A 25,919-nucleotide genomic window follows, 5' to 3' on the forward strand; every position below is an offset into this window, starting at 1 on the left:
CCGGCACTGAGGCCGTCGCAGGGTGTGGAGCGGGCGTGCGTACTGGCAGGCCCGATCCGGGACAGTGGTCCCTGGCCACTCAGACTGAAGTGGAGAATGTGTTATTATTATTAAAGGGGAAAACTATACTACTTACCTGAAGTGGAGAATGTGAGAAGAAGGTTACTTCTTCAGTTCCCACTTCAGGTACATTTATGTACATGCAGCTTGAGTCACATGACGGGTGCCACGTCATCCTCAGAGGCAGCCGCAGGCATCCGGGTGTCCCCATGGGGGATCCTGAGAGCGTCCGCTGCATGCGCGTGTGCTGGGCACAGCGGGAAGCTGTCCGGGGTGTGTGGGCCGGACAGGTCAATAGTACATCGATACAAAGGAAGGTGGTCCGTGTAGATAGAAAGAAATAAACAGGAAGGGGAAGATGAGAAGAATGAAATAAAGAAAGGGAAAGAAGAGGGAAAAGAAAGGGGAGGAGAGGGAGGAAGGAGGGGGAGGGGGATAGACAACGGGGAGCGGGTGTGGTGCGGCCAGGTGGGTCCGGGTGGACCCGGGTCAGGCGGGTGTGCCCTGACAGGAAGGCATCGTCCTCACTCATCCCCCAGTTCCAGGCTTGGGCCTTTCGGGTCAGCTTGTGAAGCAGGTGGGCTTTCTCAGAGAAGTCCTTGATGAACCGACGATAGAAGTTTACAAACCCCAGGAAGGATTGCACCTCCTTCACTTTGGTTGGGGTAGGCCAGTTGAGGACTCCACAGATCTTTATGGGGTCCATTGCAACGCTACCCTCCGAGATAACAAGGCTGAGATACTCGATCCGGGTTCATTCGAACTTGCACTTCTCCGGTTTCAGAAAGAGCCTCCTCCGCAGCGTCTCCAGGACTTCTCAGACGACCCTCTGGTGTTCCTCCAGGGTAGCCGTGAAGATAAGGATATCGTCCATGTAACAGATGACGACTTCCCGGTTGATGAAGTCCCTGAGGATATCGTTCATCATCGTTTGGAAAGTCGCAGGAGAGTTACACAACCTGAAGAACATTACCATGGGCTCAAACAGCCCTCGGTTCATCGCGAACGCCGCCTTCCACTCGTCTCCATCCTTGATCCGGACGTTGTTAAACCCCCAGCGCAAGTCCAGGGCAGTTGTTAGACACTGGTCCAGGGTCGGCACCGAAGGTCGCCTATGCGGGCCGCTATAGGCCGCGATGGCCATGATGCTGCGAACAAGGCCCGGGGGTAGGGCATTTGGCCTCAGCAACTCTAAAGGGAGTGCTGTGCCCCCTAGCTGTCTCTTGGCCCTCATTTCGGACTCACTGGGGTTGCCTTGTTGGGGTCAGGACTTAGGGGTCATGGTCACATCGATATTAGAGCTGAGGTACTATAATGTAGTATACAGGATATATATATGAAGATAGAATGAATAGAAGCGGACCCGGGCCGAAGGCCGAAGGGTCCGGAAGCAAATAGGAACAAAGAGCGGGGTTGGCCGTACAGCGGCCGGCAATGACCGAGGGTCAAAACAAACAATAACAGATAAATAAACGAAGGGGTGTAGGGCCGCGATAGCGGCGATGGTATCATAGCGGAGTAGGCGATGTCGCGGAGTCATGCTAGGTCGGTACCAGAGGCAGACTCAGGGCAGGGAGGTCGGTGTGGCTGTGGGGGAGTCGGCCAGGTGCAGGGGAGCCTAGGGGCAAGCGGGGAAGTGAGCAGGGAGTCCTCATGGAGGATAGGGCTGAGGTTGGGGCTCGTGCTCGTGCTCGCATAGCAGGAATGGGCTCGGGCAGCATCGGGACGGGCGGCTAACAGGCCGGGATGCATGGTCGTGACAGCAGTGAAGTACTTGGCATTCCGGAGGCGGGCGAGGACATCTGAAATAAGTGGGAGTGGGTACAAGTTCTTCACGGTGATCTTGTTTAGCTTCCGATAATCCTGTACTAGGCATAGCGACCCATCTTTCTTCTTAACAAAGAAGACTGGTGCCCCCATCAGGGATTTAGACAGTCGTATCCGCCCGTTCTTGTCAGGGCACATCTTCGGGTCGCTAGCGTAAGTAGCGCAGCACCACATGGCCCATATCCCCATCAGGTTCTTCTTCTTTTCCGCTTCTGATCTTCTATTTGATCTGGTCACACAGTATCAGTTATGATGCCATGTGATCTTCTATCATCTTTGATCCGCTTCTACCGGTTATTAGTTAGTTGGCTAGTTACCATCTCTACCGTGTACATATATATCCTTTGCTGGCATGGGCATGTCCCCCAGCTTTGCTATCAACTTGGTTTCGGGGGCATCCTTTGTTGCGAGCACGCACGACCCTGACAGTTCTGCAGGTTTTCGCGTAAGAACTCGTCCAGTTCTTTCTGCTCCAGTCGTGAGAGGGGGAAGGTCCTTCCCCTGGGCAGTTTGGCGTCTGGCACCAGGTCTATAGCGTGATCCCAGGGCTTCCGGGGGGGTAGCTGGTCGAAAGCCTCCTTCGAGAATATGTCCCGGAAGTCCTGGTAGTGCTCTGGCACCAGCGTCTCGAACGACACGGGTTCTGCATCCGGGTCACGGGCCTCCTGGGCCATCTGCTGGGAGGGGGTTTGTCAGGGCACACCCGCCTGACCCGGGCCCACCCGGGCCCACCTGGCCACACCACACCCGCTCCCCGCTGTCTATCCCCCTCCCCCCTCCTTCCTCCCTCTCCCCCCTTTCTTTTCCCTCTTCTTTCCCCTTTCTTTATTTCATTCTTCTCATCTTCCTCTTCCTGTTTATTTCTTTCTATCTACACAGACCACCTTCCTTTGTATCGATGTACTATTGACCCGTCCGGCCCACACACCCCGGACGGCTTCCCGCTGTGCCCAGCATGCGCGCATGTAGCGGACGCTCTCGGGATCCCCCACAGGGACACCCGGATGCCTGCGGCTGCCTCCGAGGATGACGTGGCACCTGTCATGTGACTCAAGCCACATGTACATAAATGTACCTGAAGTGGGAACCGAAGAAGTAACCTTCTTCTCACATTCTCCACTTCAGGTAAGTAGTATAGTTTTCCCCTTTAATAATAATAACACATTCTCCACTTCAGTCTGAGTGGCCAGGGACCACTGTCCCGGATCGGGCCCGCCAGTACGCACGCCTGCTCCACACCCCGCGACGGCCTCAGTGCCGGATATTACCCCCGGGCCCTCTCGACCCCGGATGCGTCCCTGACAGGGTTGTGGTGGCCCTTAGGTCATGTCCCCAGCCAGGGGGGATGATTGCGGCATAGATCCCATCCCCAGGCTCTAGTGCGGGGTCCTGGTCGTCTCGTGTTCACGGCTGCCTACAGGAGGATGGGCAACGGGACATGACGACTTTCTGTCATGCCCAGTCCACCTCCGGGTTGTGGTGTAGCAGCCACGAGTGCCCTATGATGAGGGACTGTTGTCCAAGGTTCGCGACTGTGAAGTGGGCGTGCTCTGTGTGCCGCCCCAACGTCAGGAGAGCTTCCAGCTCCTCAGTTATAGCCCCGTTCTCATTTGGGGTCCCGTCAACGTTACAGACAGGGATGGGCTGCAGGAGAGGGGTTGTCTCGAGTTTGTGTTTCCAGATGAACTCAGGGCTTACGAAGTTCCCAGTGGCTCCTGAATCTAGGAGGGCCGACACTGACACTGACACGAGGGAGGTCAGGGTGGTCAGTTTCACTGTAAGGTTGAGGGATCTGGGGGACTGCTTGGAGAGGACATAGATGGCAGGGGGGGATACTGCCACTTTGGGTGCTGCCTCTACAGTTTCTCTGCTTTCACGGGCTGAGGATGCGTTTTTCCTCTTTTTCTTTGCAATAACTCAGTGAAGTTTTGGCATTGGCGTTGACTCGTGCATGCTGCAGTATTTACACGAGCTATTTTCTACAGGCGGCCGGGACGCATCCCTCACCGGTCGCCTTCCTGAAAATCCCTCTGAGCCTCTGTCTCTGGCTCTGTTTCTTCCATCTGTGGCTCCTCAGTTAGCTGCCTTTTCAGCCCTTCCATCAATGCTCAAAGGTCCTCCAGGTGGAGACGTCGCGCCCGGCGGGCTCTGGGGTGCAGGCAGTCCCGCAGGATGTGCCCCTGGGTGTTACAGTTGTAGCACCATCTTTGGTCAGTCCTCGAGCGGTCGAGGTCCATCGGTTGGGGGCCTGTCCCTGTCGTGGGGTGGGCTGCTGGAGTGGAGAGTGGGGGGACAGGTGCGGACCATGGGGGTGCGGGCATGGGTCATGCATGAGGTGGGGTTACAATCGGCAGGGGTCGAGTCAGCGGGGGTGTGGGTCTAAGTGGGAACATGCGCGGCTGGGTGGCTTGGAATCATCGCCACTGGTTGTCCAGAAGTGTGGCTTCGCACTTCCACTCAGCCCAGGTGGTGGGCATGGGACGGAGCCGGTATATGCTCTCCCAAAGGCGGGAGTTGATCGCCTGTTTGAAACAGTTGACCAGTCCTACGTCACCCAACCTTGAAGTGGGTCCCAGTATTTCGAACTCTTGGATGACCTTATCCACAGAGTCGCTCCCCTGGCGGATGGCTGCCAGCTTCTGCCTGGCTGTGGCTTCCCAGTTCGGGTCTTGGAACATAGCATCAAGTTCTGTGTTGAACTCGTCCATGGTGAGGGTGGGGGAACCGGCCGTCAGCGGCGTAATCGTGCGTTGGGTTGCCCATGCTCCTGCAGGTCCTCCTTTCATGTAGGACAACACGAAAAGGATCTGGGAGAGGGCAGTGGGGAACTCAGCCGCGCGAACGTGGAAGTAAATCCCACACTTGGCCTTGAACTGGTCAAGGTCCTCACTGGCTCCTGAGAAGGGAGTGGGGGGAGCGACCTTGGGTGGCTTGGGTCTGGGTGCGGGTGCAGGTGCGGGGGTAGGTGCGGGGGCGGGTGCTGGTGCAGGTGCGGGTGGGGGATGGTTGCGGGCCTGGTTCTCCACAATAGCTTGGAGTTCTTGGAAGCGGGCCAGCAGCTTGTCATACTGCTCTTCTGACACCATGGCTGGGGAGGCAGGGGAGACGAGGTTGAAACCTTCTTCTGCTGTCAGGGACATGTCCAGGGTGGAGGGGGCCCAGATGTAGCGCCCGGCAGAGGGACCCTCTTGGGGCGCGAAGCGAGCATGTGTGCTGGCAGGCCCGATGTGGGACAGCAGTCCCTGGCCACTTATACTGAAGTGGAAAAGGTGAATTATTATTGAAAGGGAAAACTATGCTAGCTTACCTGAAGTGGAAAAGGTGAGAAGAAGGTTACTTCTTCGGTTCCCACTTCAGGTACATTTATGTATGCGGCTTGAGTCACATGATGGGTGCCACATCATCCTTGGAGACAGCCGCAGCCATCCAGGTGTCCCTGTGGGGGATCCCAAGGGCATCCGGTGCAGGCATGCATGCTGGGCACAGCGGGGAGCCGTCTGGGGTGTCTGGACCAGATGGGTCAATAGTACATTGATGCAAGGGAAAGTGGTCCATGTAAATAGAAGGAATAAACAGGAAGAGAGTGGTGGGAAGAGTGAAATAAAGAGAAGGGAAGAAAGAGGAAAAGAAAGGGAGAGAGAAAGAGAGAAAGGGGAGGAGGAAGGGGAAGGATGGGCAGCGGGGTAGCGGGAGAGGTGTGGCCAGGTGGACCCGGTGGACCCAGGTCAGGTGGGTGTGCCCTGACAATACCCGGAGGAGCGCAGCCCGGAGGTCGAGTGCAGGCATGCAGACGATGGCCCAGAGGTCAAGTGCTGCACGACCACCCTCCATACCCGAAGTGGGTGCAGCCCCGAGGCTGGACGTGATCACGGGGACAACACGACTGCAGCTGGGGCATCATGGGATGAGGGATGCAGGCTGGAGGTCGCCGAGTCGCAAGCAGACAATGGAGGGTGCTGAGGGACCAAATTTTTTTCGGGCAAGTCTTAGGGGAGCGCCGCATATGCGGCGATGGATGACTAGTTTAATTTTTTTAACTTAACTTTTATTTTTTCGCCACTTTTTTAACTTAGAATAGTTTTATACTTCCACCCTTACATTATCCCCCACTCCCACTCCCGCTCCCACCTTGTCAGGGGACAACTCCCGGGTCCCCATGACCCTCCCCTATGGCCCACAGCCTCAGGTCTGGCCAGCCCTATCCAGGGCACAATCCTACTGTGGTGTCAGGGACACGTCCGGGGTAGAGGAGGCCCGGGTGAGACGCCCAACACTAGAAGCCTCGCAGGGTGTGGAGCGGGCGTGCGTACTGGCGGGCCCGGCTCAGGAGGCAGTCCCTGGCCACTTAGACTGAAGTGGAAAAGGGTGTTATTATTATTAAAAGGGAATACTATGTTACTTACCTGAAGTGGAAAAGGGTGAGAAGAAGGTTACTTCTTCGGTTCCCACTTCAGGTATGTTTATATACATGCGGCTTAGGTCACATGACGGATGCCACGTCATCCTCGCATACAGCCGTAGTCACCCGGGTGTCTGTCAGGGCACACCTGCCTGACCCGGTTCCACCCGGGCCCACCTGGGCCCACCTCACCCGCTCACCCGCTCACCCGCTCCCCGCTACCCATCCTTCCTCCCTCTTCCCCTTTCCTCCCTCTTCCCCTTTCCTCCCTCTTCCCCTTTCCTCCCTCTTCCCTCTTTTCTCTTCCTCCTTTATTTCACTCTCCCTTTCTGTTTATTCTTTCTATTTACACGGACCACCTTCCCTTGTATCATTGTACTGCTGACCCGTCCGGCTCGGACACCCCGGGCGACCTCCCGCTACGCCCAGCATGTGCGGACGCCCTCGGGATCCCCCGCAGGGATACCCAGATGGCTGCGGCCCTCTCCGCAGATGACGTGGCACCTGTCACGTGACCCAAGCCGCATGTACATAAATGTACCTGAAGTGGGAACTGAAGAAGTAACCTTCTTCTCACGTTTTCCACTTCAGGTAAGTAGTGTAGTTCTTCCTTTTAATAACAATTCACGTTTTCCACTTCAGTCTAAGTGGCCAGGGACTATAGTCCCAGATCGGGCCCGTCAGTACGCGCGCCCGCTTCGTCCCCGAGAGGGTCCCTCTGCCGGGCGCTACAGCCGGGCCCCCTCCACCCCGGACGCGTCCCTGACAGTGTCCCCGTGGGGGATCCTGAGGGCGTCCGCTGTGAACGTGTGAGCTGGACATAGTGGGGGTCGCCCGAGGCACCCGGGCTGGGCGTGTCGTGAGCACGCTGCAGGTGGGTCAATGGTACATTGATACAAGGAAAGGTCGTCCGTGTAGAATAAAGAGAAAATAAAGAGAAGGTGAGATAAGTAAAGAGAGAGTGGAATGGAGGAAGAAAGAAAGAAGAAGGGGGGAGGAGGTAGGGGAAGACTGGGTGGTGGGGTACCGGGTGAAGTGGGGCCGGGTGGGGCCGGGTCAGGCGGGTGTGCCCTGACATGTGGGTAAGTGTCAGGGACTCGTCCAGGGTCGAGGGGGTCCGGGTATAGCGTCTGGGACCGAGAGCCTGGCGGGGGGCGGATCGGGCGTGCGTACTGACAGGCCCGATGTGGGACAGTAGTCCCTGGCCACTTAGACTGAAGTGGAAAGTTGTTATTATTATTAAAGGAGAAATATTGTACTACTTACCTGAAGTGGAAAGTTGAGAAGAAGGCTACTTCTTCGGTTCCCACTTCAGGTTCGTTTATATACATGCGGCTTGGATCACATGACGGATGCCACGTCACCCTCGCACACAGCCGTAACCACCCGGGTGTCTCCGTGGGAGATCCCGAGGGTATCCGGTGCAGGCGCGCATGCTGGGCACAGCGGGAAGTCGCCCGAGGTGCCCGGGCCGGGTACATGGTGGGCGCGCTGCAGATGGGTCAGTTGTACATTGATACAGGGAAAGTCGTCCATGTAGAATAAAGAGAGAATAAAGGGGAAGTAAGATAAGGAGAAACTGAGGAGGGGAGGATGAGGGGGAAGAAGGGAAAGGGGGAGGGGGTAAGGAAGGGTGGACTGGCGGGGTACCGGGTCAGGTTGGGCCGGGTGGAGCCGGGTCAGGCGGGTGTGCCCTGACAGTAAGAAGATGAGAAGGAAGCTAACTTCTCATCTTCCCACAGTGGCCCCATATCAGGAAAACTTCCGGGGATACCCGGAAGTCACATGAAGGAGTAGGAACCGGGCCCGGAGCATGCGGTGGGTGGAAGCGGGTCCGGACGCGGGTCCGGGTCTGGGCTAGTCAGGGTGTGTGCCCTGACACACCTCCGCCTTTTTGTTTTTTTTTCTAACCACTTGAGGGATGGGTTACCTGGGGACTAGGGCCACTTTGGGGCGAAGTGGCTTAGAGGGAGGGTGATGTCAGGGCACACACCCTGACTAGCCCGGACCCGGACCCGCGTCCGGACCCGCTTCCACCCACCGCATGCTCCGGGCCCGGTTCCTACTCCTTCATGTGACTTCCGGGTATCCCCGGAAGTTTTCCTGATATGGGGCCACTGTGGGAAGATGAGAAGTTAGCTTCCTTCTCATCTTCTTACCCACAGTAGTTGTTGCCCTGGACAGGGCTGTTCATAGGTCAGGCTGTGGACCATAGGGGAGGGTCATGGGGACCCGGGAGTCGTCCCCTGACAAATAGTCCGCAAGTGGACAAAAGAGAAAAGGCCATCCAGCCATCTAGCAAGCCGTCTGGTGTCAGGGACACGTCCGGGGTGGAGGGGGCCCGGCTGTAGCGCCCGATGGAGGGACCCTCTCGGGGGACGAAGCGGGCGCGTGTACTGACGGGCTGTCAGGGATCGACCCCTGACCCCGCTGTCAGGGCACCCAACCACACCCCAGAACCACCTTCCCAGACTTCCCCCACTTCCCAGACCTCCCCATCCCTACATACCTCTCACAACTTCAGCCCGCATGTGAGCCCACGGGAAAAATCACGTGGGTTAAGGCGAGCAACTCGCCTTAACCCATGTGACACCTTTTCCGAGTCACGGGAACATGCTTGGCTTCTACCCGGAGTCACGTTATGAACTGTACAGTACACTTCCCTTTTATAGTAGCCAAGCGGGGAATAGGGAAACTTACCCTTCTTCTCAACTCAATCCCCGCTTAGGCAAGTTGTAGTTACCCTCTGTAATACATGACAACTCAATCCCCGCTTAGTCCCTTCAGTGAGTTTGAGGAGCTGAGGACAGGGTCTAGCGCCCAACCACCCGGGACACCACACACACCTAGGACTGAGGTCAGGCTGTCCCTGATCGAGGACCGAGCCCTGACACAGGCCCGATCTGGGACTGTAGTCCCTGGCCACTTAGACTGAAGTGGAAAACGTGAATTGTTATTAAAAGGAAGAACTACACTACTTACCTGAAGTGGAAAACGTGAGAAGAAGGTTACTTCTTCAGTTCCCACTTCAGGTACATTTATGTACATGCGGCTTGGGTCACATGACGGGTGCCACGTCATCTATGGAGAGGGCTGCAGCCATCCGGGTATCCCCGCGGGGGATCCTGAGGGCGTCCGCTGCAGGTGCGCATGCTGGGCATAGCGGGAAGTCGTCCGGGGTGTCCGAGCCAGACGGGTCAACAGTACAATGATACAAGGGAAGGTGGTCCGTGTAAATAGAAAGAATAAACAGAAAGGGAGAGTGAAATAAAGGAGAAAGAGGAAAGAGGGAAGAGGGAGGAAAGGGAGGAAGGGGAAGAGGGAGGAAGGATGGGTAGCGGGGAGCGGGTGAGCGGGTGAGCGGGTGAGCGGGTGAGGTGGGCCCAGGTGGGCCTGGGTGGAACCGGGTCAGGCAGGTGTGCCCTGACATCTGGCTGGTGGGTGGATGTCAGGGACAGCTCCGAAAGCGGCAAGGTCCCTGCACGCGGGACTCAGTGGGACGAATAGCGGCTGTGCATAGCGGCGATCCCGTCGCAGGGTGAGCATCCCCGACCACTTAGTCTGAAGTGGGAATATGAGTTATCATTAAAAGGGGAGACTACACTACTTGCCTGAAGTGGGAATATGAGAAGAAGGCTACTTCTTCGGTTCCCACTCCAGCCATTATTATATACATGCAGGATCGGTCGGGGCGCCATGTCACCCCTGCACACAGCCACGGCTCTCCAGGTGTCTCCATGGGAGATCCCGAGAGGGCTCACTGTGGGTGTGGGGCGAGTGCGGCGGCGGTGGCAGTGATGTAGGGATGGTAAGATACAGGAGGGGAAATAGGCGTGCATGCCGGTGATACATTGAGCAGTGGGAAAGGTGGTCCATGTGAGAGAGAGAGAAAGGAAGGAAGAAAGGAGGAAAGGAGAAAGGAAGAGGGAGGAGCGGTGTGGAGCAGGGGAGCGGAGCGGGGGTCGGGCGGGGCATGCCCTGACAGTGGACAACAATGGAGCAGGCAACCTAGGTTGGAAGGTACGCATGTGGGGGAGGAAGTGTGGATGAGGGTGATGGGTGGATGGATGGATGGATGGATGATGATGATAGCAGGCAGGACAGGCCAAGTGGCACTAGGACGTGTTGACGGAAGTGACAGATATGTTGGGTCGTGACACAGACGCTCCATGCAGCCGGATGCCCTGGGCCCTGGGTCTTGGGTCTCATGTGACTTCTGGATATCTCCGGAAGTTTTCATTATATTGGGCCACTGTGGGAAGGTGAGAAGTTAGCTTCCTTCTGTTAGATTGGGTGGATTTGGACAACTCCAGAGTGGAATTGGAGACTTAGTGTGGAAGGACCTTGGCCTCAGTGACTCAGGCAGAGTGCTGTGCCATTGCTGGTTGTCCTGGGGGTCCCTAATTTCGGATCTAGCAGAGGGGAAGTCTCTAGGGGGCATTTCAGGTTGATTTTGGACTGAGGTGTCAGGGACGCGTCCAGGGTCGAGAGGGCCCGGGGGTAATGTCCGGCACTGAGGCCGTCGCGGGGCATGGAGCGGGCGTGCGTACTGGCGGGCCCGATCCGGGACAGTGGTCCCTGGCCACTCAGGCTGAAGTGGAGAATGTGTTATTATTATTAAAGGGGAAAACTATACTACTTACCTGAAGTGGAGAATGTGAGAAGGTTACTTCTTCGGTTCCCACTTCAGGTACATTTATGTACATGCGGCTTGAGTCACATGACGGGTGCCACGTCATCCTCGGAGGCAGCTGCAGGCATCCGGGTGTCCCCGTGGGGGATCCTGAGAGCGTCCGCTGCATGCACGCGTGCTGGGCATAGCAGGAAGCCATCCGGGGTGTGTGGGCCGGATGGGTCAATAATACATCGATACAAAGGAAGGTGGTCCATGTAGATAGAAAGAAATAAACAGGAAGAGGAAGATGAGAAGAATGAAATAAAGAAAGGGGAAGGAAGAGGGAAAAGAAAGGGGAGGAGAGGGAGGAAGGAGGGGGGAGGGGGATAGACAGCAGGGAGCGGGTGTGGTGTGGCCGGGTGGGTCCGGGTGGACCCGGGTCAGGCGGGTGTGCCCTGACATGAGGTTACAATTTACTAGGTACATTGTATATAAGGAGGGGTTGCTGTCTCTGATTCCATTCCAGAACTGTCCAAACCTGCAGTATCTAACAGTTGAGGGGGGAAAAAAATTTTTTTTTTTTGGAGGCAGTCACATCACCCACTAGGGCACTGTTTAGGTTTACTCTACATGCTTATCAGCTTCAGAACTGATTTCTAACAATGACTGGACTTGGGCTCCTTTCTGAAGTTGAATGTCTCTCACTTTTTGGATGAGTGATTCAATGTTCAACATTAAACTGGAGATGTCAATTGAGCAATGCATGCAGGCTGTTCAAATATTTATTCATGTATACCCCACCGTCTATCAATACAAGTCTCAACATTTTTCTCACTTCACAACCAGCCGAAGGCAGTTCGACTAGTTTAATATGATCAAAAAAGCTCGGATTTTGCGACAACAAACTGGGTAAGAGTCTCTCATTCATCATCATGCACTGGATCTCCAAAAAATGTATCAAAAAAGAGCTCCTGGTTTCATCAGTATACATGGACCAGCCCTCGCTTTTACGATGCTCTTGATCTCTTGTTCCCTCTTTTAACGTTGCTTTCTCTTTCCCTCCCCACTTCACACTCTAGTTATGACCAGGTCAAAACCTTCGCATGATAACCGAAACATGACCACCCTACAACGCCCACTCCGATTTGGTATCTTGATGTCCCCCCAACCTCGACTTTGGCTCTGCGCCCATATCTTGCTTTCTGTGCATTATGTTTCTGCATGCGAACCAAAGTCGCTCCCCATCTTGGAACATCTGAGGTCCATGATCTATCACAAGGGACATTGCTCCATCTAGCGAGTGAATGCACTAGTTCTGTCTTCCATGACCAATTTTTCAATAAGGATACTGGGCACACAGAGTGTCGCTGCACTTGCTGACACGCCGAGATTTGGATCCAGATTACTCGGTCGCCGTGCCTAAATTTCGGCTCGCAATGCCAAGGTCCTGAATCTGCTCACTGAGCTTGATCTGTGCCTTCGTTCGAATGATGCCCTTCTACGTGCTGAGTGACAGCACTTATATTATTGCGCATCTGATGAATAAGTCATGGGGGAGTAGGCTACGGATGCGTTGCTCTTACCCTGGAAGGAAGCCGGGACAAATGTATTGATATTCCGTTGTCTCCCTCGAAACGAAGCTCACTCCAGAGTCTCGAGCGCGAATGTAAACTGGCGTGAAGGAGCGGGAGAAGCATGTGGTCAATACACGAGACATTACTTTGATGGCGCATTGCTTCGTGACGGTATACGTACTTTGCTAAGAGGGATGTAGTATAGACGCCTCCGAGCACCTAGGGAGTATTACTAAGGCCAAGCGTTTGCATTGAAAGACAAGTTTTACTCACAAAGATGAAAATCATGGGGATAAATTGGGGGCTGTGGAACGCAACCTGCCCCGAGAAAGGCTGTCAGGATTGCACATCGGAAAAGTTGAGAAAATAAACATACAGAAAACATGGCACCCAGCGCCAGAATGCTAAGTTGGGGAAATAGAGGAAGCTTAACCTAGTTCAGTGACAACAACACAAATCATACCCAGTCAGCAGGCCAGTGCTGATGGCATATGCTGTTAGCTTCCGTAACACTGTGTCCATTCTTTAGGCAGGAATCCATTCATGCATTTAGTTCCACAAGAGTCAGATCAATCACTTACCGCCGAAATCCTGTGCGGCGCTTCTGGAGGAAATATGACATAGCGAAGCCAATCACGAGATCAGCCACTGCCTTTGAAGGATGAATGTTCATGCAAGCGAAATATCCTGGCCAATGGGAAGCGCGTACCTCTAGTGTTAGCCACGATACAGTGAGTGGGCGTTTGGAAAAGAGTATGCTTTGGGGACCGTGAGTAAAATTTCTGTCAGGTGAGACGACAAGAGCGTATCAGTAGAAAATTGCTGGTTCAGATGGAGAGCCCTCTTACGCCTTGACAAAGAGCACTTTATGCAGTACGCGCGGGGTGCAGAGAATCTCAGAAGTGATTTAATCCCACAATTTTGCACCTCACCAACACCGGTCCCTGGGTCGAGATAATCAGACGCTCGAAAAACACAATCACTTGGATCCGCTCACCAAACTGCCCCAGAGTCAGGAAAACCTGTCAATAAGGATTCCGTAAAAAGGGGTTGTCTGTAGGATGGACGGTGATGACATACAATCAATGTTGGTAGCCAGATCGATCCACTGACTGGACACAATTCGGATGAATGTCAAAATCCTTGGAAGAAAGGACTACCGGAGGGGACTTACGTCGATAGAGTCGTAGGATGAAGAGAAATTGGACGATGGCAGAACAAATAACCTAGTAGAGCGAATTATGAAAAGGCACATAACCTTCGGTGCACCGACTAGGCTCGGACCGGGGTTGAGTGGAATAATGACCCTACCATGGATAACTGGTAGATAGTATCAATCCTGTCGTGGGGACAAGTCAGACCCAGTGCGATGGGTCCACCAGAGGGCCTACCATCTTATAGTCAACTTCCCAGAGTGCTCGATAATCCATATATACACGTAAAGCGAAGCTATCCTAGAGAAGCAGCAAGTCATTGAAAGATGTATCTGACGCGGCTTTTAGCTCACACTTGAAACATCTGCATGAGCCTAAAAGTGGAGTGCGCAGTTGCCCAACCATCATCCAAACGTAATTGGCCAGCACCCACCATAAGAATCCGATGACGGTCCTCTGAAAGAAATGGTCTTTGGAAAACCTTTCGAAATAGAGAAAAGTCTGAATGGTGATTACACCGAGGAGTCTATAGCATAAAGGGGAGGAACATGAAGTTCATTTGAACAAGGGCCGAAAGATGGAAGAGCGAATATGTCATTATCCGATTGTCAATGCCATCGACCACGCACGCTGCCTGGAGTACAATCCCGGAGAAGGCACCTGCAGCAATATATCCGAACCTGGAGGGCGTTTCCATTTGGTAAGGTGATCTGAGAATGGGGAATGAAAATGCTCAACCCAACCCAACTGCGTAGACTTGCTACGCGTTATATACATTCTCGTTCGGCGATCGTAACTGTTGGAATCTATGAGGCACCGGAACCTTCCGGAATTGTGGTGGGAAATCTCCAGGGCTGAATAAATTCTTATGCTTTGTGAGACTTTCATTTGATATCATCGTAGCTAACAACGATTATACCCAATTTGTTTCAGAGTTGCGATCTTTCACCGATACCACGCGCTCTCAATCTTTTTTGTCTTGATTGTTTTTCATCGCCGGTCACCACAAGACAAGGTGCGCGCCGTAATTTTTCCCGCTCCCTCATTGAGAATGAGGTGATACCATTTCCTTTTTATCATGTTAAGGTCAGACTCATGTATCTTTCATGTTATAGTCTGCGCATCTAGCAACTAATTCTATTACGATTGCCCCTCTATTTTCGCTGACGACGCAATAACCCTGACTGAGTTGGACTCATGAAACTGTCCGAATGGAGCCCCTCTGCGAGCTGAGCAACAGCACTTATATCATCGTGTATCTGGCGAACAGGTCGAGTTGACTGATGGAGTGGGCTTGGACGTATCTCTCTCGCCGTGGGTAGAGGGAAAATCTTACTGCTTCGGATATAGCTGTGTGTTAGTGCCCATCTTCTCCCATTCTCGAGTTTCCCATCGAAAATGACACATCAGGGCGCTTCATTAGTGGCCCATTGCCGAGCCCTTCACTGTGACCGCGTTCCTGACAACACGGCTGATCTCCAAACCCAGGCGTACCGAGAAAAATAAATGCATCCCAATCACGGTTGATCAAATGGCCTATATTTCCACTGTTGGGGAGAGGTACGTAGAACGGTGGTCTTTCTCAGTTCGCGGTAGAACCCTCTGCGTCTCGTAGCGTTAAGTGATGTATGACAGAGAAGCCAAGTCACTGGGGTTCAGCCCGATCACAAGGGCACCAAACTGAAATCTCGTTGCACTCGGAATGCAAATGCGGATGCTACTGTGACTACGACCGCGGGCGAACTCCCGGACCCCCATTGGGCGGACTCCTACCTCATCATCTCCAGAGCGCCTAGAGGCTGTATCACTTCTTTCGCTGCCTACAGGGGTACCATTTCATTGGTGTTCTCTTCAAACAAAAAATAATGGTTTGGCAAGATGATGGAGAGCTAATCTGCATCGGTATATAACCACTCAGTGAACCAATGTCATTTTTGACGACAGTGGAAGCTTAGAAAAATGTACGTAATGATTTCATCCAATCCGAACTCAGTACATATGGTCAATACCAGACCTCTAAGTGGGTCAGCTAAGACCGTACGGCCATCTCCACATCTACGGGGGGTCGGGAATCTGAGCTTGAGGTTTTTTGGGAGAATCCGAAATGTCTTCCTGTGAAGCACCACAAGATCACGTTAAGAGCCCCCCACGATGAAAAAAGGGCGGAAGAAGCGAGTGTTGGGTTATGGGGTTGACGGAGAGCCATGAGATAATAAGGTGCGGCTATAATGAGATACGCTGAGATGCGAAAGATGAGCCTGATGGCAAGTTTATGTGGTGGTTTCACGCACCGACAGGATACCAACCCATGGCAAATGCATCCCGTCTCAAGACACGATCAGCATCAAAAGATGCTTGACGTACCCACTTGTACACTACCATCCCGTATGCAAGAATTGTCACCAGGGCGGCCAGTATTAACGAGGCATGTATAGTTCCTACGGATCCAGATTCCAGGCTGCCGTAGCTCGCAGAAGCGAAAATCCCCTACCTACTCGCGCCTTCCAGTGATCGGCCGAGATTGAGCACCACAATCTGAGATGCAGGTTTAGAGCGTCCACGGAATACTAATCATGAGCAAGTCTCACCCTGTACTACCATAATATGAGCGAATGACGGCAGCAGGGACTGCAGTGATTAAAGCGGTGAAAGTGGTAATGAAGCAAATAGATCCCGCGACGAAAATCCTTGCACCTCTCGTCCCTAGCCATTTTGAATGGAAGACTTGAAGGTAAGTCAACACTGCAATTGCAATGGTGTACCACCCTGGTGACCAGCGTGTTGAAGGATCGATATTCGGTGAGACGAATCAACTCGTGCGTACCCACGCCCAAATACCCGATCTGTCTCAACACCCCTTGCGCCGTACAGTACGAACCCTCGGTGACTTTTCCAGCATAAGCCCATTTGATGGATAACGTATTCGATATCCCATGACTACGGGAAATTCGATGACGAATGGTCAATACCGACACTGACGTAGCGGGACTTACATTGTGTCCGTGAAGATAGCGCACAGAAACAATACAGATATGGGCTGAAGCTGAGGCTCAACGCCGGAGCCTGGTACACGGTTTCTGGACTCGCGACGCTTCTTGCGCACTTGTCTCTATTAGACGCCAAATGAAGCTAGTACAGCATGGGCTTGAACAGGTGCAATCGCCAAGTGCTCACCAAAGAATACACGAGCAGGGAGGACGCAAGAACAAAGGTCACTAGGCCAATTTCGGAGATAAGCTTAGGGAATGTCAGATAACGCGCCCGCAATGACCCGAAAGGGGCTCACAAGGATGCCAGCGCGCAGTTGAAAATCGTCTCGAAAAGATAAATCAGAAAGTTTTTTATCATGCCACCCTGAGCATTCGCTAACCATATCGCGTGCTGTAGTGGGAGGGTGATTGAAAAATCGGCTTTATGTGTAAGGGAACATTAGCTGGGATCAGCAAGGCTGCCAGATAGAGGCGATTGCAATATCATCGATTCAAAGCATCATGTACAAGGAGGCCTTTCCTGATATGTATCCACTCCGCGCGGCAGAGCGACAAGTTAGGTGCTTCTTCATTAGGCGCGAATTCGAGATTGGAGCATATGATAGATACTACTCTAAGGCTGGCTTAGAGCTAAGCGACGTGGATACGTAACATTATGAAAGCCACCAGGTACTACATGTTACAATATCATTCGGACAATGGATGGATGGATGGATGGATGTATTCATTTTAAAGTACGTATCTGTGCCTATCGGCATATGCCGTACTATAATGACACGGGTGAAAAATGTTTGGAAAGTAGTAGGTGGAGAGGAGTTTAAGTGTCAATGGGTGGATGAGACATCGAGTATCAGGTGGTATGGAGAGTAAAGCGGAGTGAAGAAATAACACATAAGGACGTGCGTCCCCTGCACTGGAAAATAGTAACAAATGATGTGGAGAAATGTAAAGCATAGTGAAGAAATAGTGCATAGAAGAGACACGCAACCCCCAGTGCAGGGGGCGCGCGGTTTGCTGCTGTAAGCCCAGAAAGGTGACGAAGAAAGTGGGGTGTGTGGGCACAGTTCTTGCGGGTGAATTGGGTGAAGGCTCCATGTGTTGTTGGATTGATACCCCAGGCCTAGGGTTTGGTAATGTCTCGGTTGGCTGTTCAGCGTGACAGCAGTTCTTGTGGGTGGGTTGAGGCGAAGCGTGTTCTTGTGAGATTGCATCTCGGTTGGCGGTTCAGTGTTCAGGATGGCAGCTGAGGGTGTTAAGTGGCTTCCAGCTCATGTGTTCAAAAAAACATGCGGTGGAGGGGCCGTTGGTTGAAGAGGTAGTGGAGAGAAATGAAAGTTTCGCGGTGATGGCAGCCTGGCGTTACCACTATCACGCCTCATCACTCTAAGAGGTAGTGGAGAAAGTGAGAAGGAAGTGAGTTGGGGTGATGGCCCTCCTGGCGCTACCACTATCGCGCCCCATGATCCCAAGAGGTAGTGGAGAAAGAAGGAAGAAGGGTGTTGGGGTGATGGCAGGACTTGAACCTGCACTCCTCCGGCCTGCCCATGGACTTATGGAGGCTACCATTGGCGCTACCACTATTGCACCTCACCATCCCAAAAGGTAGTGGAGAAGAGAAGAATAAGGAAGGGTTGGGGTGACGGTGGGACTTGAACCCACAGTCCTCTGGCCAGTCCCGTCTGGGCTTACGGAGGTCACCATTGGCGTTGCCACTATCGCGCTCGTCATCCCAAAAAGGTAGTGGTGAGAAGAAAAAGGAAGGGTTGGCTTGACGGCGGGACGTGCACCCGCACTCTTGCATCTCTCCAGCCAGTGCGGCTCTGGGCTTATGGGGTTGCGGTTGATTGGCATTACCACGGTGGCCACGTCATCCTCCCTTCAGATGTTAGAGGCCTAATTAGTTTTAAACAGGGGCACCGCGTGAAGGTTTAGGCCCGTGCCGGGTGTTCGCTGTGGTAGCAGAACTCCCCCTCGATTCACATCCATCGTCGAGGCCCATCATTCGGACAACTCCGCTGCACTGTGAACAGATGACGTCACGAGGTCAGGGTCCTTCGCTGGTCAAAGTCCCATGCTGAGGCGGCCTCTGGAAATCCTGCCCTGCTAGTCCTTTGTCTCCCTAGGTTCCAGTCAGATCACGGGAGAAAGTCATAAGTCTGTCATCCGCTTTGAGTCAAAGATTCGCTTTGTAAATCGTCAAAAGTCAAAGTCGCCGTCGTTCTGCCAGCTTTGGCTTACAAGCGCCCAGACTAGCCTAACAAAGATCCTGGAGGGGTGAAAGGAGGAAAAGGGCATTGTATGTAATACCTTCGTGGTAACCTCCCATCAGACATTCAACGCCAAACTCCTTTGGCATCAGGAACAGGCGAGCCATCTACAAGTCAAACGCCGATGCACGCCCACTGATCAAACAATTGCAACCACGAAAGCGGGAGGCCGAGGAGGGAGCTCTGTCGAGCAAGTCAGCTCATATCTCCAGTGAATGACGCCGACACATTGTCAACAATAGGGTCGAAGAAACTTAAGCCGTGGCAAATCTCAAACGACGACAAGGATAAGGACGAGGATGGATACGATATAAGTAAATGCAAGTTTTTTTTACACCTGGCCCAATATAACTGATACAATCCTAGTACTTCCACCGTCATACAACTTCAATGGTTCATTCAATATCTGATTCCGTGACCACCGGGCGACTGGGGAGGAGAGTATGAACGAAACGATGTTGAATCCTTCTTTCTTCATGAAGTGCTCTTGGCCTTCTCGTGCGAAGAAAGACGCGGAATGCAGCTTGCACCGAGGTCCAACGGGCGAGTTCGGAACCGCAACTCGGCCATTCAATTCCAGACGTTGTAAATCAACCAATCCGTACTTAGTTCCAAGTCCCAATTCAAAGGCCATTAACTTTCACCCAAAAGATGTCGGTTCACTCTGTCCAGAACGGCCGAACTATCGAAGTTTGCTTCTTCGGGGTCAAGGGTGCAGCCTCAAGCACTGTGAGATTGCTTGGGATTTGTGCATTTGTGTGTTGTACCCCATGCTTGGCACGTATTGCGATCCGCATCTTCTCTCTCCATAATTTTCGTCCGATGGCTTTCTGCATCAGTACGGGTACATGCAACGAGACATTGGCATCAGGAATGATCTCAAGCTGATGCAACATGCCCAAATTGTGCCATTCAACATCGACAAGTTGAAAGAGTTCCATGACGCCATCATTTGCGGCAATAAAGATGTCGGCGAACTCGGCGAACTCAGTGACCCAGTGCGGTAAAGTCGAGGCATTGAAAGCACTTTTAGAAGATTCAAGAACAAATCGGGAGGTTGGCAAAGTGATGGCCGTTGCCAAGGGCATACAGAGGGGAATTGCGGAACTAGTGCTGTCTGTCGATGTAACTGAGTGTTGGGTCATTATTTCAGACGTCGATCTCGCATTGTACGACCCCACCCGCTTGATGGGAACGGACATTGCAGAATCGATCTCAGTAAGTCTCGCATATTAGCCAACCGCACATGCATCGAACCGTCCTTCAGGGAACCTATGAGTTTATGTCCCCTCCATCCGTTTCGCCATGAAGTGTGAGAACCTGCACCCGCACTCTCCACGGGACGATATATTTGGCGCGATGGCCTACGAAGGGTCGTGATGCCCTGGTGATGGAGCTTCGGTTTCAGCGTTTCCAGAAATCTTCTCAAAGCTACGCTCTAATTATCATTGGAATGCTCTCTGTTCTCGATGGCTGGTGGAAGAGGCTTTCTGAGTTGTGGTCATCCCCCATTGCCGCACTGGGCAGAGGATCAAGAGATCCTTCGCTTCATATATTTTGACCTGTTGGCGTACCGTGGTGTTGCAAACTTCGTCCAAATTGTAAAGGAGCATCGCCAACACATCCAGACTGTGAGATAGAGCAATAGGTGACTTTTTAGCTCCTTTTCAATGAGGATCGGATGTATAGTCGGCTCAAAGTTATGAACTGTATGCCGATTTTTCAATCAGTCATTGAGGACGATGGGACTAAATATTGTACTTGTTGCTATTTCTCCCCGTGTTCCCTAGGTTGATTACGACTCTGCAGTGGCGATAAGTGTCGGCAGCTAACGTCGTCCGAGCCGTGGACGCTCGGGATCATCATTGTTCTAGTTTCCTTGTGAACAGAGTGCCTCAATTAAGAGCAAAGAACCACCTTAGCCCGGAAAGCTATTTCCCTATCCTTTCCTACCCAACCAACGGCTTTCCTCAGGGGCAATATTAATAAACACGAAAGTAAAATCCTGGGATGAAAGTGGTTAGTCACCAGGAGCGATAGCACGAGTTCCACTCGAAGTTGCTGAACAAAAAATACGAATACGGTTGCCGAGCAAGGCCAGGTCAAACGTTCACATCAAGGTCTTAAGTCACGTGACCCAGACATTTTTGAGCTCACCGCTACGCGTGTTTAACGGCTTCGGCGCTGTTAAAAACACAGTAGGAATCACATCAGACTCGTACCCGGTCGTTTTCACTCCGTGCACGACACTGCAATGTGGAAATGTGACTACGTGGCTTTTGTATTCAATGTAAAGTCACGTTCTGCTTTCAATACAAAGAGTCACATGCTACTCCGACAATTTGCGCGAGACACGTTTCACATGAGGATCAGAATTGTTTTCTGAGATCGCGTCAAATGCCTAAGTGTGCTGCTACTACCAATGTGTACCAGTCGAAGTGTTCGCGCGCAAATTGTCGGAGTAGCATGTGACTCTTTGTATTGAAAGCAGAACGTGACTTTACATTGAACCCAAAAGCCACGTAGTCACATTTCCACATTGCAGTGTCGTGCGCGTGTCCACGGAGTGAAAACGACTGGGTACGAGTCTGATGTGATGCCTACTGTGTTTTCAACAGCGCCGAAGCCGTTAAACACGCGTAGCGGTGAGCTCAAAAAATGTCTAGGTCACGTGACTTAAGACCTTGATGCGAACGTTTGACCTGGCCCTGCTCGGCAACCGTATACGAGGCAAGAAAACAAGGGCCCTAGACGTCACGCTTATAATCATTGGCCTTAGGGAGCTATGCAAAGCGCAAGTGCGAGAGTTGGGACACATTAGTTCACACACTCTGACTCATTCATTTTATGTAATGTTGCAGAAATTTGAAATTTCGGGCCGGTATGCCATTCGTTTGTAATAGAGGCTGGCCACCTGCGTTGCACCGTCTGTTGGGCTGTGGTCAGCCTAAGCGCGGGGAATATGCACGTGCGGAGTGAGTACTTTTTCCAGGAACGGATTAATTCATCGATTACCAGTTCATCGCTTGTTACGTCCACTCCACGAGAGCCAACAGCCTGGGCCTTAGGTTTACACATATATAATGTGAGAGCAGCCGAGCGCTACCGAACGCGAACATAATCATTTGTGATCGCCAGCTAGTGCAACATGCCCAAAGATCGTAAATACCACCATTTTCCCTCCCTGATGAAGCGACGACGCGCTCCAGAGCCTCCTAATGACCAGCTACAGGGGTCAACGCCCAATTTTTCCAACATCCGGATTGCTGTTTCTGCAACTGAGAACGACGGGACGATTCGCGGAGATCATGATCAGCCAGAAGGATCACATCCTGGTAACCTTTCCTCTGGTAGCACATTAAAGGATGATGCCGCAGAGCAGCGAACGCGCCTTCGAGACAGGATATCCGAGCTATTCAGGAGAAGCCCCAGCCCCAATCGTCGCAACCAATCAAGTACACCCCAGCCCAATTATCCTGTGACCGAGACATCTCCAAACGGCCCACGGCCATTGCTATCTCCCCTTCCCACCGAAGTGATTCCTACTGCGTTAGTTGGTGACGATGAAGCGAGCGTAGGCACGCAGCAAGAACCGTCAGATATCGGGCCGTTAGCCCCAGCTGCTTCATCAGTGACAGCGGAATCGGCGTCTCGTAGATCTGATGGCAATCGAAAGGATATAATCGCCGGTGGCACCAAAGCCTTTCTCCAAACCGCGGCCACTGCTCTCAAGTTCGTCCCCATTCCCAATCTAGATCAGATCCCCAACACGCTTCTGACATGGATTCGAATCTATGAGGTTCGTGAATGGTCTTGGCGACCCTGACCGTGGTCTCCTCTCATACCTAGTGCATGCGAGTAGAATGTTAGCGGGAACGCCGAGGATCTCAAGCAGTTGTGCGACGTGATTCAGCAAGCGAAGGACTCGGTGTTTGAACCCCTCCAGACGTGGATTGGAAAGATCCCTCCTGAGCTTGAAACCCTAGTGGAGGAATTCCGCGTGTATGCATCTAGTCTTCCTTTTATTCAAATTCGCTCATTCTCTTCGCAGAGCTTTGCAAAAACAGGTCAAGGACATTGAAACAGTCCAGAACAAACATATCGTCGAGAAGACCGTCCTAGCGTCCGAGATAACACAGCAGATAACCAACATGAAGAACTGTCTAAATAATGCTATTCATCGATTCGAGGTTCGCGTGCTCGAGATTCTCAAATGGGCGGATCCCGACTCACCATGTTCGCCATAGTTAAGATCATTGACTTTAATTCTGCTTCGTACCGAGCACTCATCAGTTCAATGTATGTGTCCGTGTGCGTGCTTATAAATTGTTTAATCACTAATACTTGTAGCTGAGCTATCAAGACTTCGCCGAGCCCCAGCCGAGCACAATTTAGTGAAGAGCAAATCGGAGTGCCTTCCAGGCACGCGGGCTTCGATGCAAGTGTCCCTAATCAAGCACCTGACGAATGCCGAAACCCGATTTGTTTGGTTAAGGGGCTCTCCTGGAACAGGGAAAACTGCAATTTCTATGAGTGTCTCATCTACTCTTGAGGAACAGGGTACTCTGGCCGCCTCATTCTTCTGGGATAAAACCCGGACAGGATCGGGGTTGGATTCTCTTGAACTATTCCCCTCTACCCTTTCCCGCCAACTTGCATCCTTCAACGAGGACTTCAGATTGTCGCTCGTCAGACGCCTTCGGCAACCAGGTTTGGAGTTAGTTCAGGATTTCCCCTTGGGAAAACAAATTAAAACTCTGATAATCGAGCCGATGCGTGACCTGAAGGACATTTATCCTCCAGGTAAGGATCGCTTGGTCATCGTCTTGGATGGTCTCGATGAATGCGGGAATCAGGAGACACTTAAGTCCTTGATGACGCTAGTACTTGCCCTTGAGGAGCTGCCGCCAGCATTTGCTGTGTTTGTTAGTTGTCGTCCCGAGCCGGGAGTCATTTCAGCTTGGTCCAAGGCTCGAAAGAAGGGACATGTCATACCGTGTGAAGATGTGGACGAGATCGTAAAGGATGAGGCTTTCTACACTGTGCGACGTATGGTGGTTGACGGCCTTCAGGACCTCATTAGTGAATCTTCGTGGCAACCAACAGAGGGGGAACTCAATGATTTTTCTCAGGCCTGCCGTGGGTTACCTGTTGTGGCATCTATCCGGGTTCGCGATGTTGGCCTACAGACTCGGCGTGGCCGCACCCTACAATCGGCGTTCCGGAACCTGCTCGATCTCTCTGACATGCCTGCCGACCTTAGCAGGGAGTACTTGCGAGTCCTTCGACAAGCCTATGTGCTGGATTTATCTGAAGTTCCCTCGGATGTGGCCAAGAAGTACCGCTTGGTGGTCGGGGCGATTGTTGTGGCACGTGAGCCGATGAATGTGTCTTTCATGTCGCAACTTTTTGGGATTGGCGAGGATGAGATCCGGGCGACATTGGAACCAATCAGGGCGATCATAAATCTTCCCTCAGAGAACACAGAAGATGTCACCTTCTATCACGCAACGGCGGAAGAATTTATAATGGGGGATCCAATTGGTGATGAGAAGGATAAAGTATTTTTCATCAATGACGTAAAAGGGTATGGGTATTTCCTTGGACTTCCGCTCCTCAAACTTTTCAACAGTTATTGTGAGCGGAACACATTTGGGATACCTGCCGATCCTCCCTTCGGAGATGAAAGAAAATGGGAGGCATTTATGGCGAAAAAGATGGATTATCGCCGCTGCTTTCACTATGTTATTGAATACTTACTTCAGCATTTGGACCCTTCGCAACTATTTTCACAAGAGCCCAATGAGTTACAAAACGAGTTCAATACTTTCATTACACGAAACTACATGTTGACATTCATGCAGTTGCAAAACGAAGTCGGCTATCCCGAACCCCTTTCATTTCCTAAAGAATTACTTCAATTCCATGTAAGCGTTGACTGTTCATCTGATGCTTTTCTGATGTCATATTCGATAGAACCACGATTTGATCCAACTTCTGAGAGAGTTGGGTCCAGTCGCTTTCAATGTCGGGTACAAACCATGGCAGCTGTATCGATCAGAGCTTCCTTTCACGCCACTCTCATCGTTCATCCACAAACAATATGGCCATCTGTCTGATCCTGTCCGGATGTTCTCCATTTTTGGCAAGTATTTTGGTGGCACCATCCCACTAAGCGAGGATTCACGCAGGGCCCAAGAGGTCATGCACGCAAAGTTGAGTGAACTACCAGAGACGGCTAATGGACGGGGAGGAAAGGGGATCAATTACAAGGCTGAATTCCACGAGCCTGATATTCGTAATGGAACTGTGACATCTGCCGCACTCTCCCTCGACGGTCGCTATGTTGCACTGGGGTTTGGCAATGGCATCATCGAAATTGCCGATATTGATCATCAGCATACAGTCTGTCGATTCCAGCCCAATAATTCGGCCAGTCTTCCTGTCTGGATCGAATTTGTCCATGGCGGCCACCAAGTCGCTACCGAAGATATCGATGGGAATGTAACACTCCTCAGTGACGATATGACATTTGTGAAGCTCGGCACTCTTCCCACTGGTGACTATCCTGCGGGAACCACCACCTCAGATAATGGATTATTTGTCGTACGGGTCCCACGAAATCTCGACAACCCTTGGTATGACAACATGATGCTCATATCTGTTTCGGGGGATCCATCTATCCATTGCCTCGCCTCTCCTCCTTTCTCTCCATCTCCTCAACTCAACGATAAGTTAGCCACTCCTCACCGTCGGACCCTTGGTTTCTCCCCGGAAGCACAATATGTTGGTGCTTTTGATGGGATCCACGCCGTTACCTGGTCAACAGAATCATTCCAGTACATTGCAGGTTATCGGGTGACGAACTTCGACTATTGGATCATTAATCCCACTGTCCCTCCAACTAACTCATACTTTGTCCCTGATCCAATATTCACTCGAGCCACTCTTCCCTTGGTAGAAGGTGATGCGGCTTATGCACATCATTCCGACGTGGACGCAGGGCATGGCTCTGATGAGTCCTGGATCAAGT

The 25,919-nt window shown here is 52.2% G+C and overlaps 6 protein-coding genes across 6 annotated transcripts; 2 read left to right on the forward strand and 4 right to left on the reverse strand.

Moving 5' to 3' along the window:
* Positions 1–12,156: 12,156 nt before the first annotated feature.
* Positions 12,157–14,466, reverse strand: EI90DRAFT_376166 (uncharacterized protein). Its single transcript, XM_039067534.1, has 19 exons — positions 14,259–14,466; positions 14,063–14,155; positions 13,983–14,003; positions 13,867–13,929; positions 13,787–13,814; positions 13,650–13,701; positions 13,556–13,587; positions 13,473–13,497; positions 13,408–13,419; positions 13,324–13,339; positions 13,185–13,257; positions 13,057–13,127; positions 12,939–12,998; positions 12,852–12,879; positions 12,749–12,793; positions 12,657–12,694; positions 12,485–12,572; positions 12,275–12,406; positions 12,157–12,220 (listed from the first exon to the last, which is right to left on the reverse strand). The coding sequence occupies exons 1-18, from the start codon at positions 14,324–14,326 to the stop codon at positions 12,359–12,361; spliced, it is 861 nt and encodes a 286-aa protein (XP_038918350.1). The 5' UTR covers positions 14,327–14,466; the 3' UTR covers positions 12,157–12,220; positions 12,275–12,358.
* Positions 14,467–15,433: 967 nt separating this feature from the next.
* On the reverse strand, positions 15,434–17,118 carry EI90DRAFT_3048911 (uncharacterized protein). The gene is made up of 9 exons (XM_039059650.1): positions 16,916–17,118; positions 16,804–16,866; positions 16,623–16,738; positions 16,454–16,566; positions 16,218–16,395; positions 16,121–16,164; positions 15,921–16,067; positions 15,559–15,834; positions 15,434–15,451 (listed from the first exon to the last, which is right to left on the reverse strand). Exons 1-8 carry the CDS (start codon positions 17,000–17,002, stop codon positions 15,659–15,661), a joined length of 924 nt encoding a protein of 307 aa, XP_038918351.1. The 5' UTR covers positions 17,003–17,118; the 3' UTR covers positions 15,434–15,451; positions 15,559–15,658.
* Positions 17,119–17,453: 335 nt separating this feature from the next.
* EI90DRAFT_3048921 (uncharacterized protein) lies at positions 17,454–17,830 on the reverse strand (the record flags this gene model as incomplete). The annotated part of the gene is made up of 1 exon (XM_039059651.1): positions 17,454–17,830. A coding segment is annotated over one exon (377 nt), but the record flags the coding sequence as incomplete, so codon positions are not given.
* Positions 17,831–19,545: 1,715 nt separating this feature from the next.
* Positions 19,546–20,088, reverse strand: EI90DRAFT_3120818 (uncharacterized protein; the record flags this gene model as incomplete). Its single annotated transcript, XM_039063335.1, has 1 exon — positions 19,546–20,088. The coding sequence occupies one exon, from the start codon at positions 20,086–20,088 to the stop codon at positions 19,546–19,548; it is 543 nt and encodes a 180-aa protein (XP_038918353.1).
* A 1,497-nt stretch (positions 20,089–21,585) lies between these two features.
* EI90DRAFT_376918 (uncharacterized protein) lies at positions 21,586–22,868 on the forward strand. The gene is made up of 4 exons (XM_039067535.1): positions 21,586–21,684; positions 21,748–21,971; positions 22,029–22,618; positions 22,736–22,868. Exons 2-4 carry the CDS (start codon positions 21,849–21,851, stop codon positions 22,746–22,748), a joined length of 726 nt encoding a protein of 241 aa, XP_038918354.1. The 5' UTR covers positions 21,586–21,684; positions 21,748–21,848; the 3' UTR covers positions 22,749–22,868.
* On the forward strand, positions 22,752–25,058 carry EI90DRAFT_376940 (uncharacterized protein). The gene is made up of 5 exons (XM_039067536.1): positions 22,752–22,888; positions 22,938–23,076; positions 23,134–23,185; positions 23,237–23,324; positions 23,382–25,058. Exons 2-5 carry the CDS (start codon positions 23,038–23,040, stop codon positions 25,003–25,005), a joined length of 1,803 nt encoding a protein of 600 aa, XP_038918355.1. The 5' UTR covers positions 22,752–22,888; positions 22,938–23,037; the 3' UTR covers positions 25,006–25,058.
* Positions 25,059–25,919: the final 861 nt, after the last annotated feature.

The sequence above is a fragment of the Cantharellus anzutake genome (assembly GCF_015039405.1).
Source record: "Cantharellus anzutake strain C23 chromosome Unknown EI90scaffold_14, whole genome shotgun sequence".
Taxonomy (NCBI): domain Eukaryota; kingdom Fungi; phylum Basidiomycota; class Agaricomycetes; order Cantharellales; family Hydnaceae; genus Cantharellus; species Cantharellus anzutake.

Excerpts from the sequence above, each read along its gene's own strand:
- EI90DRAFT_3048911 (XM_039059650.1), bottom strand. The coding sequence starts at position 17,002 with ATGGTTAGCGAATGCTCAGGGTGGCATGATAAAAAACTTTCTGATTTA. Across the intron at positions 16,567-16,622 it reads GCTATCTTCACGGACACAAT|TCATGGGATATCGAATACGT; the intron begins GTAAGTCCCGCT and ends AATTTCCCGTAG. Across the intron at positions 16,165-16,217 it reads TCATATTATGGTAGTACAGG|ATTGTGGTGCTCAATCTCGG; the intron begins GTGAGACTTGCT and ends CCTGCATCTCAG.
- EI90DRAFT_376940 (XM_039067536.1), top strand. The coding sequence starts at position 23,038 with ATGAAGAACTGTCTAAATAATGCTATTCATCGATTCGAG. Across the intron at positions 23,077-23,133 it reads ATGCTATTCATCGATTCGAG|TTAAGATCATTGACTTTAAT; the intron begins GTTCGCGTGCTC and ends TGTTCGCCATAG. Across the intron at positions 23,325-23,381 it reads CCAGGCACGCGGGCTTCGAT|GGGCTCTCCTGGAACAGGGA; the intron begins GCAAGTGTCCCT and ends TGTTTGGTTAAG.
- EI90DRAFT_376918 (XM_039067535.1), top strand. The coding sequence starts at position 21,849 with ATGCACGTGCGGAGTGAGTACTTTTTCCAGGAACGGATTAATTCATCG. Across the intron at positions 21,972-22,028 it reads TAGGTTTACACATATATAAT|TGCAACATGCCCAAAGATCG; the intron begins GTGAGAGCAGCC and ends ATCGCCAGCTAG.
- EI90DRAFT_376166 (XM_039067534.1), bottom strand. The coding sequence starts at position 14,326 with ATGGAAACGCCCTCCAGGTTCGGATATATTGCTGCAGGTGCCTTCTCC. Across the intron at positions 13,702-13,786 it reads CTATCTACCAGTTATCCATG|GTTATTTGTTCTGCCATCGT; the intron begins GTAGGGTCATTA and ends TCGCTCTACTAG. Across the intron at positions 13,588-13,649 it reads CATCCTACGACTCTATCGAC|TCAGTGGATCGATCTGGCTA; the intron begins GTAAGTCCCCTC and ends AATTGTGTCCAG.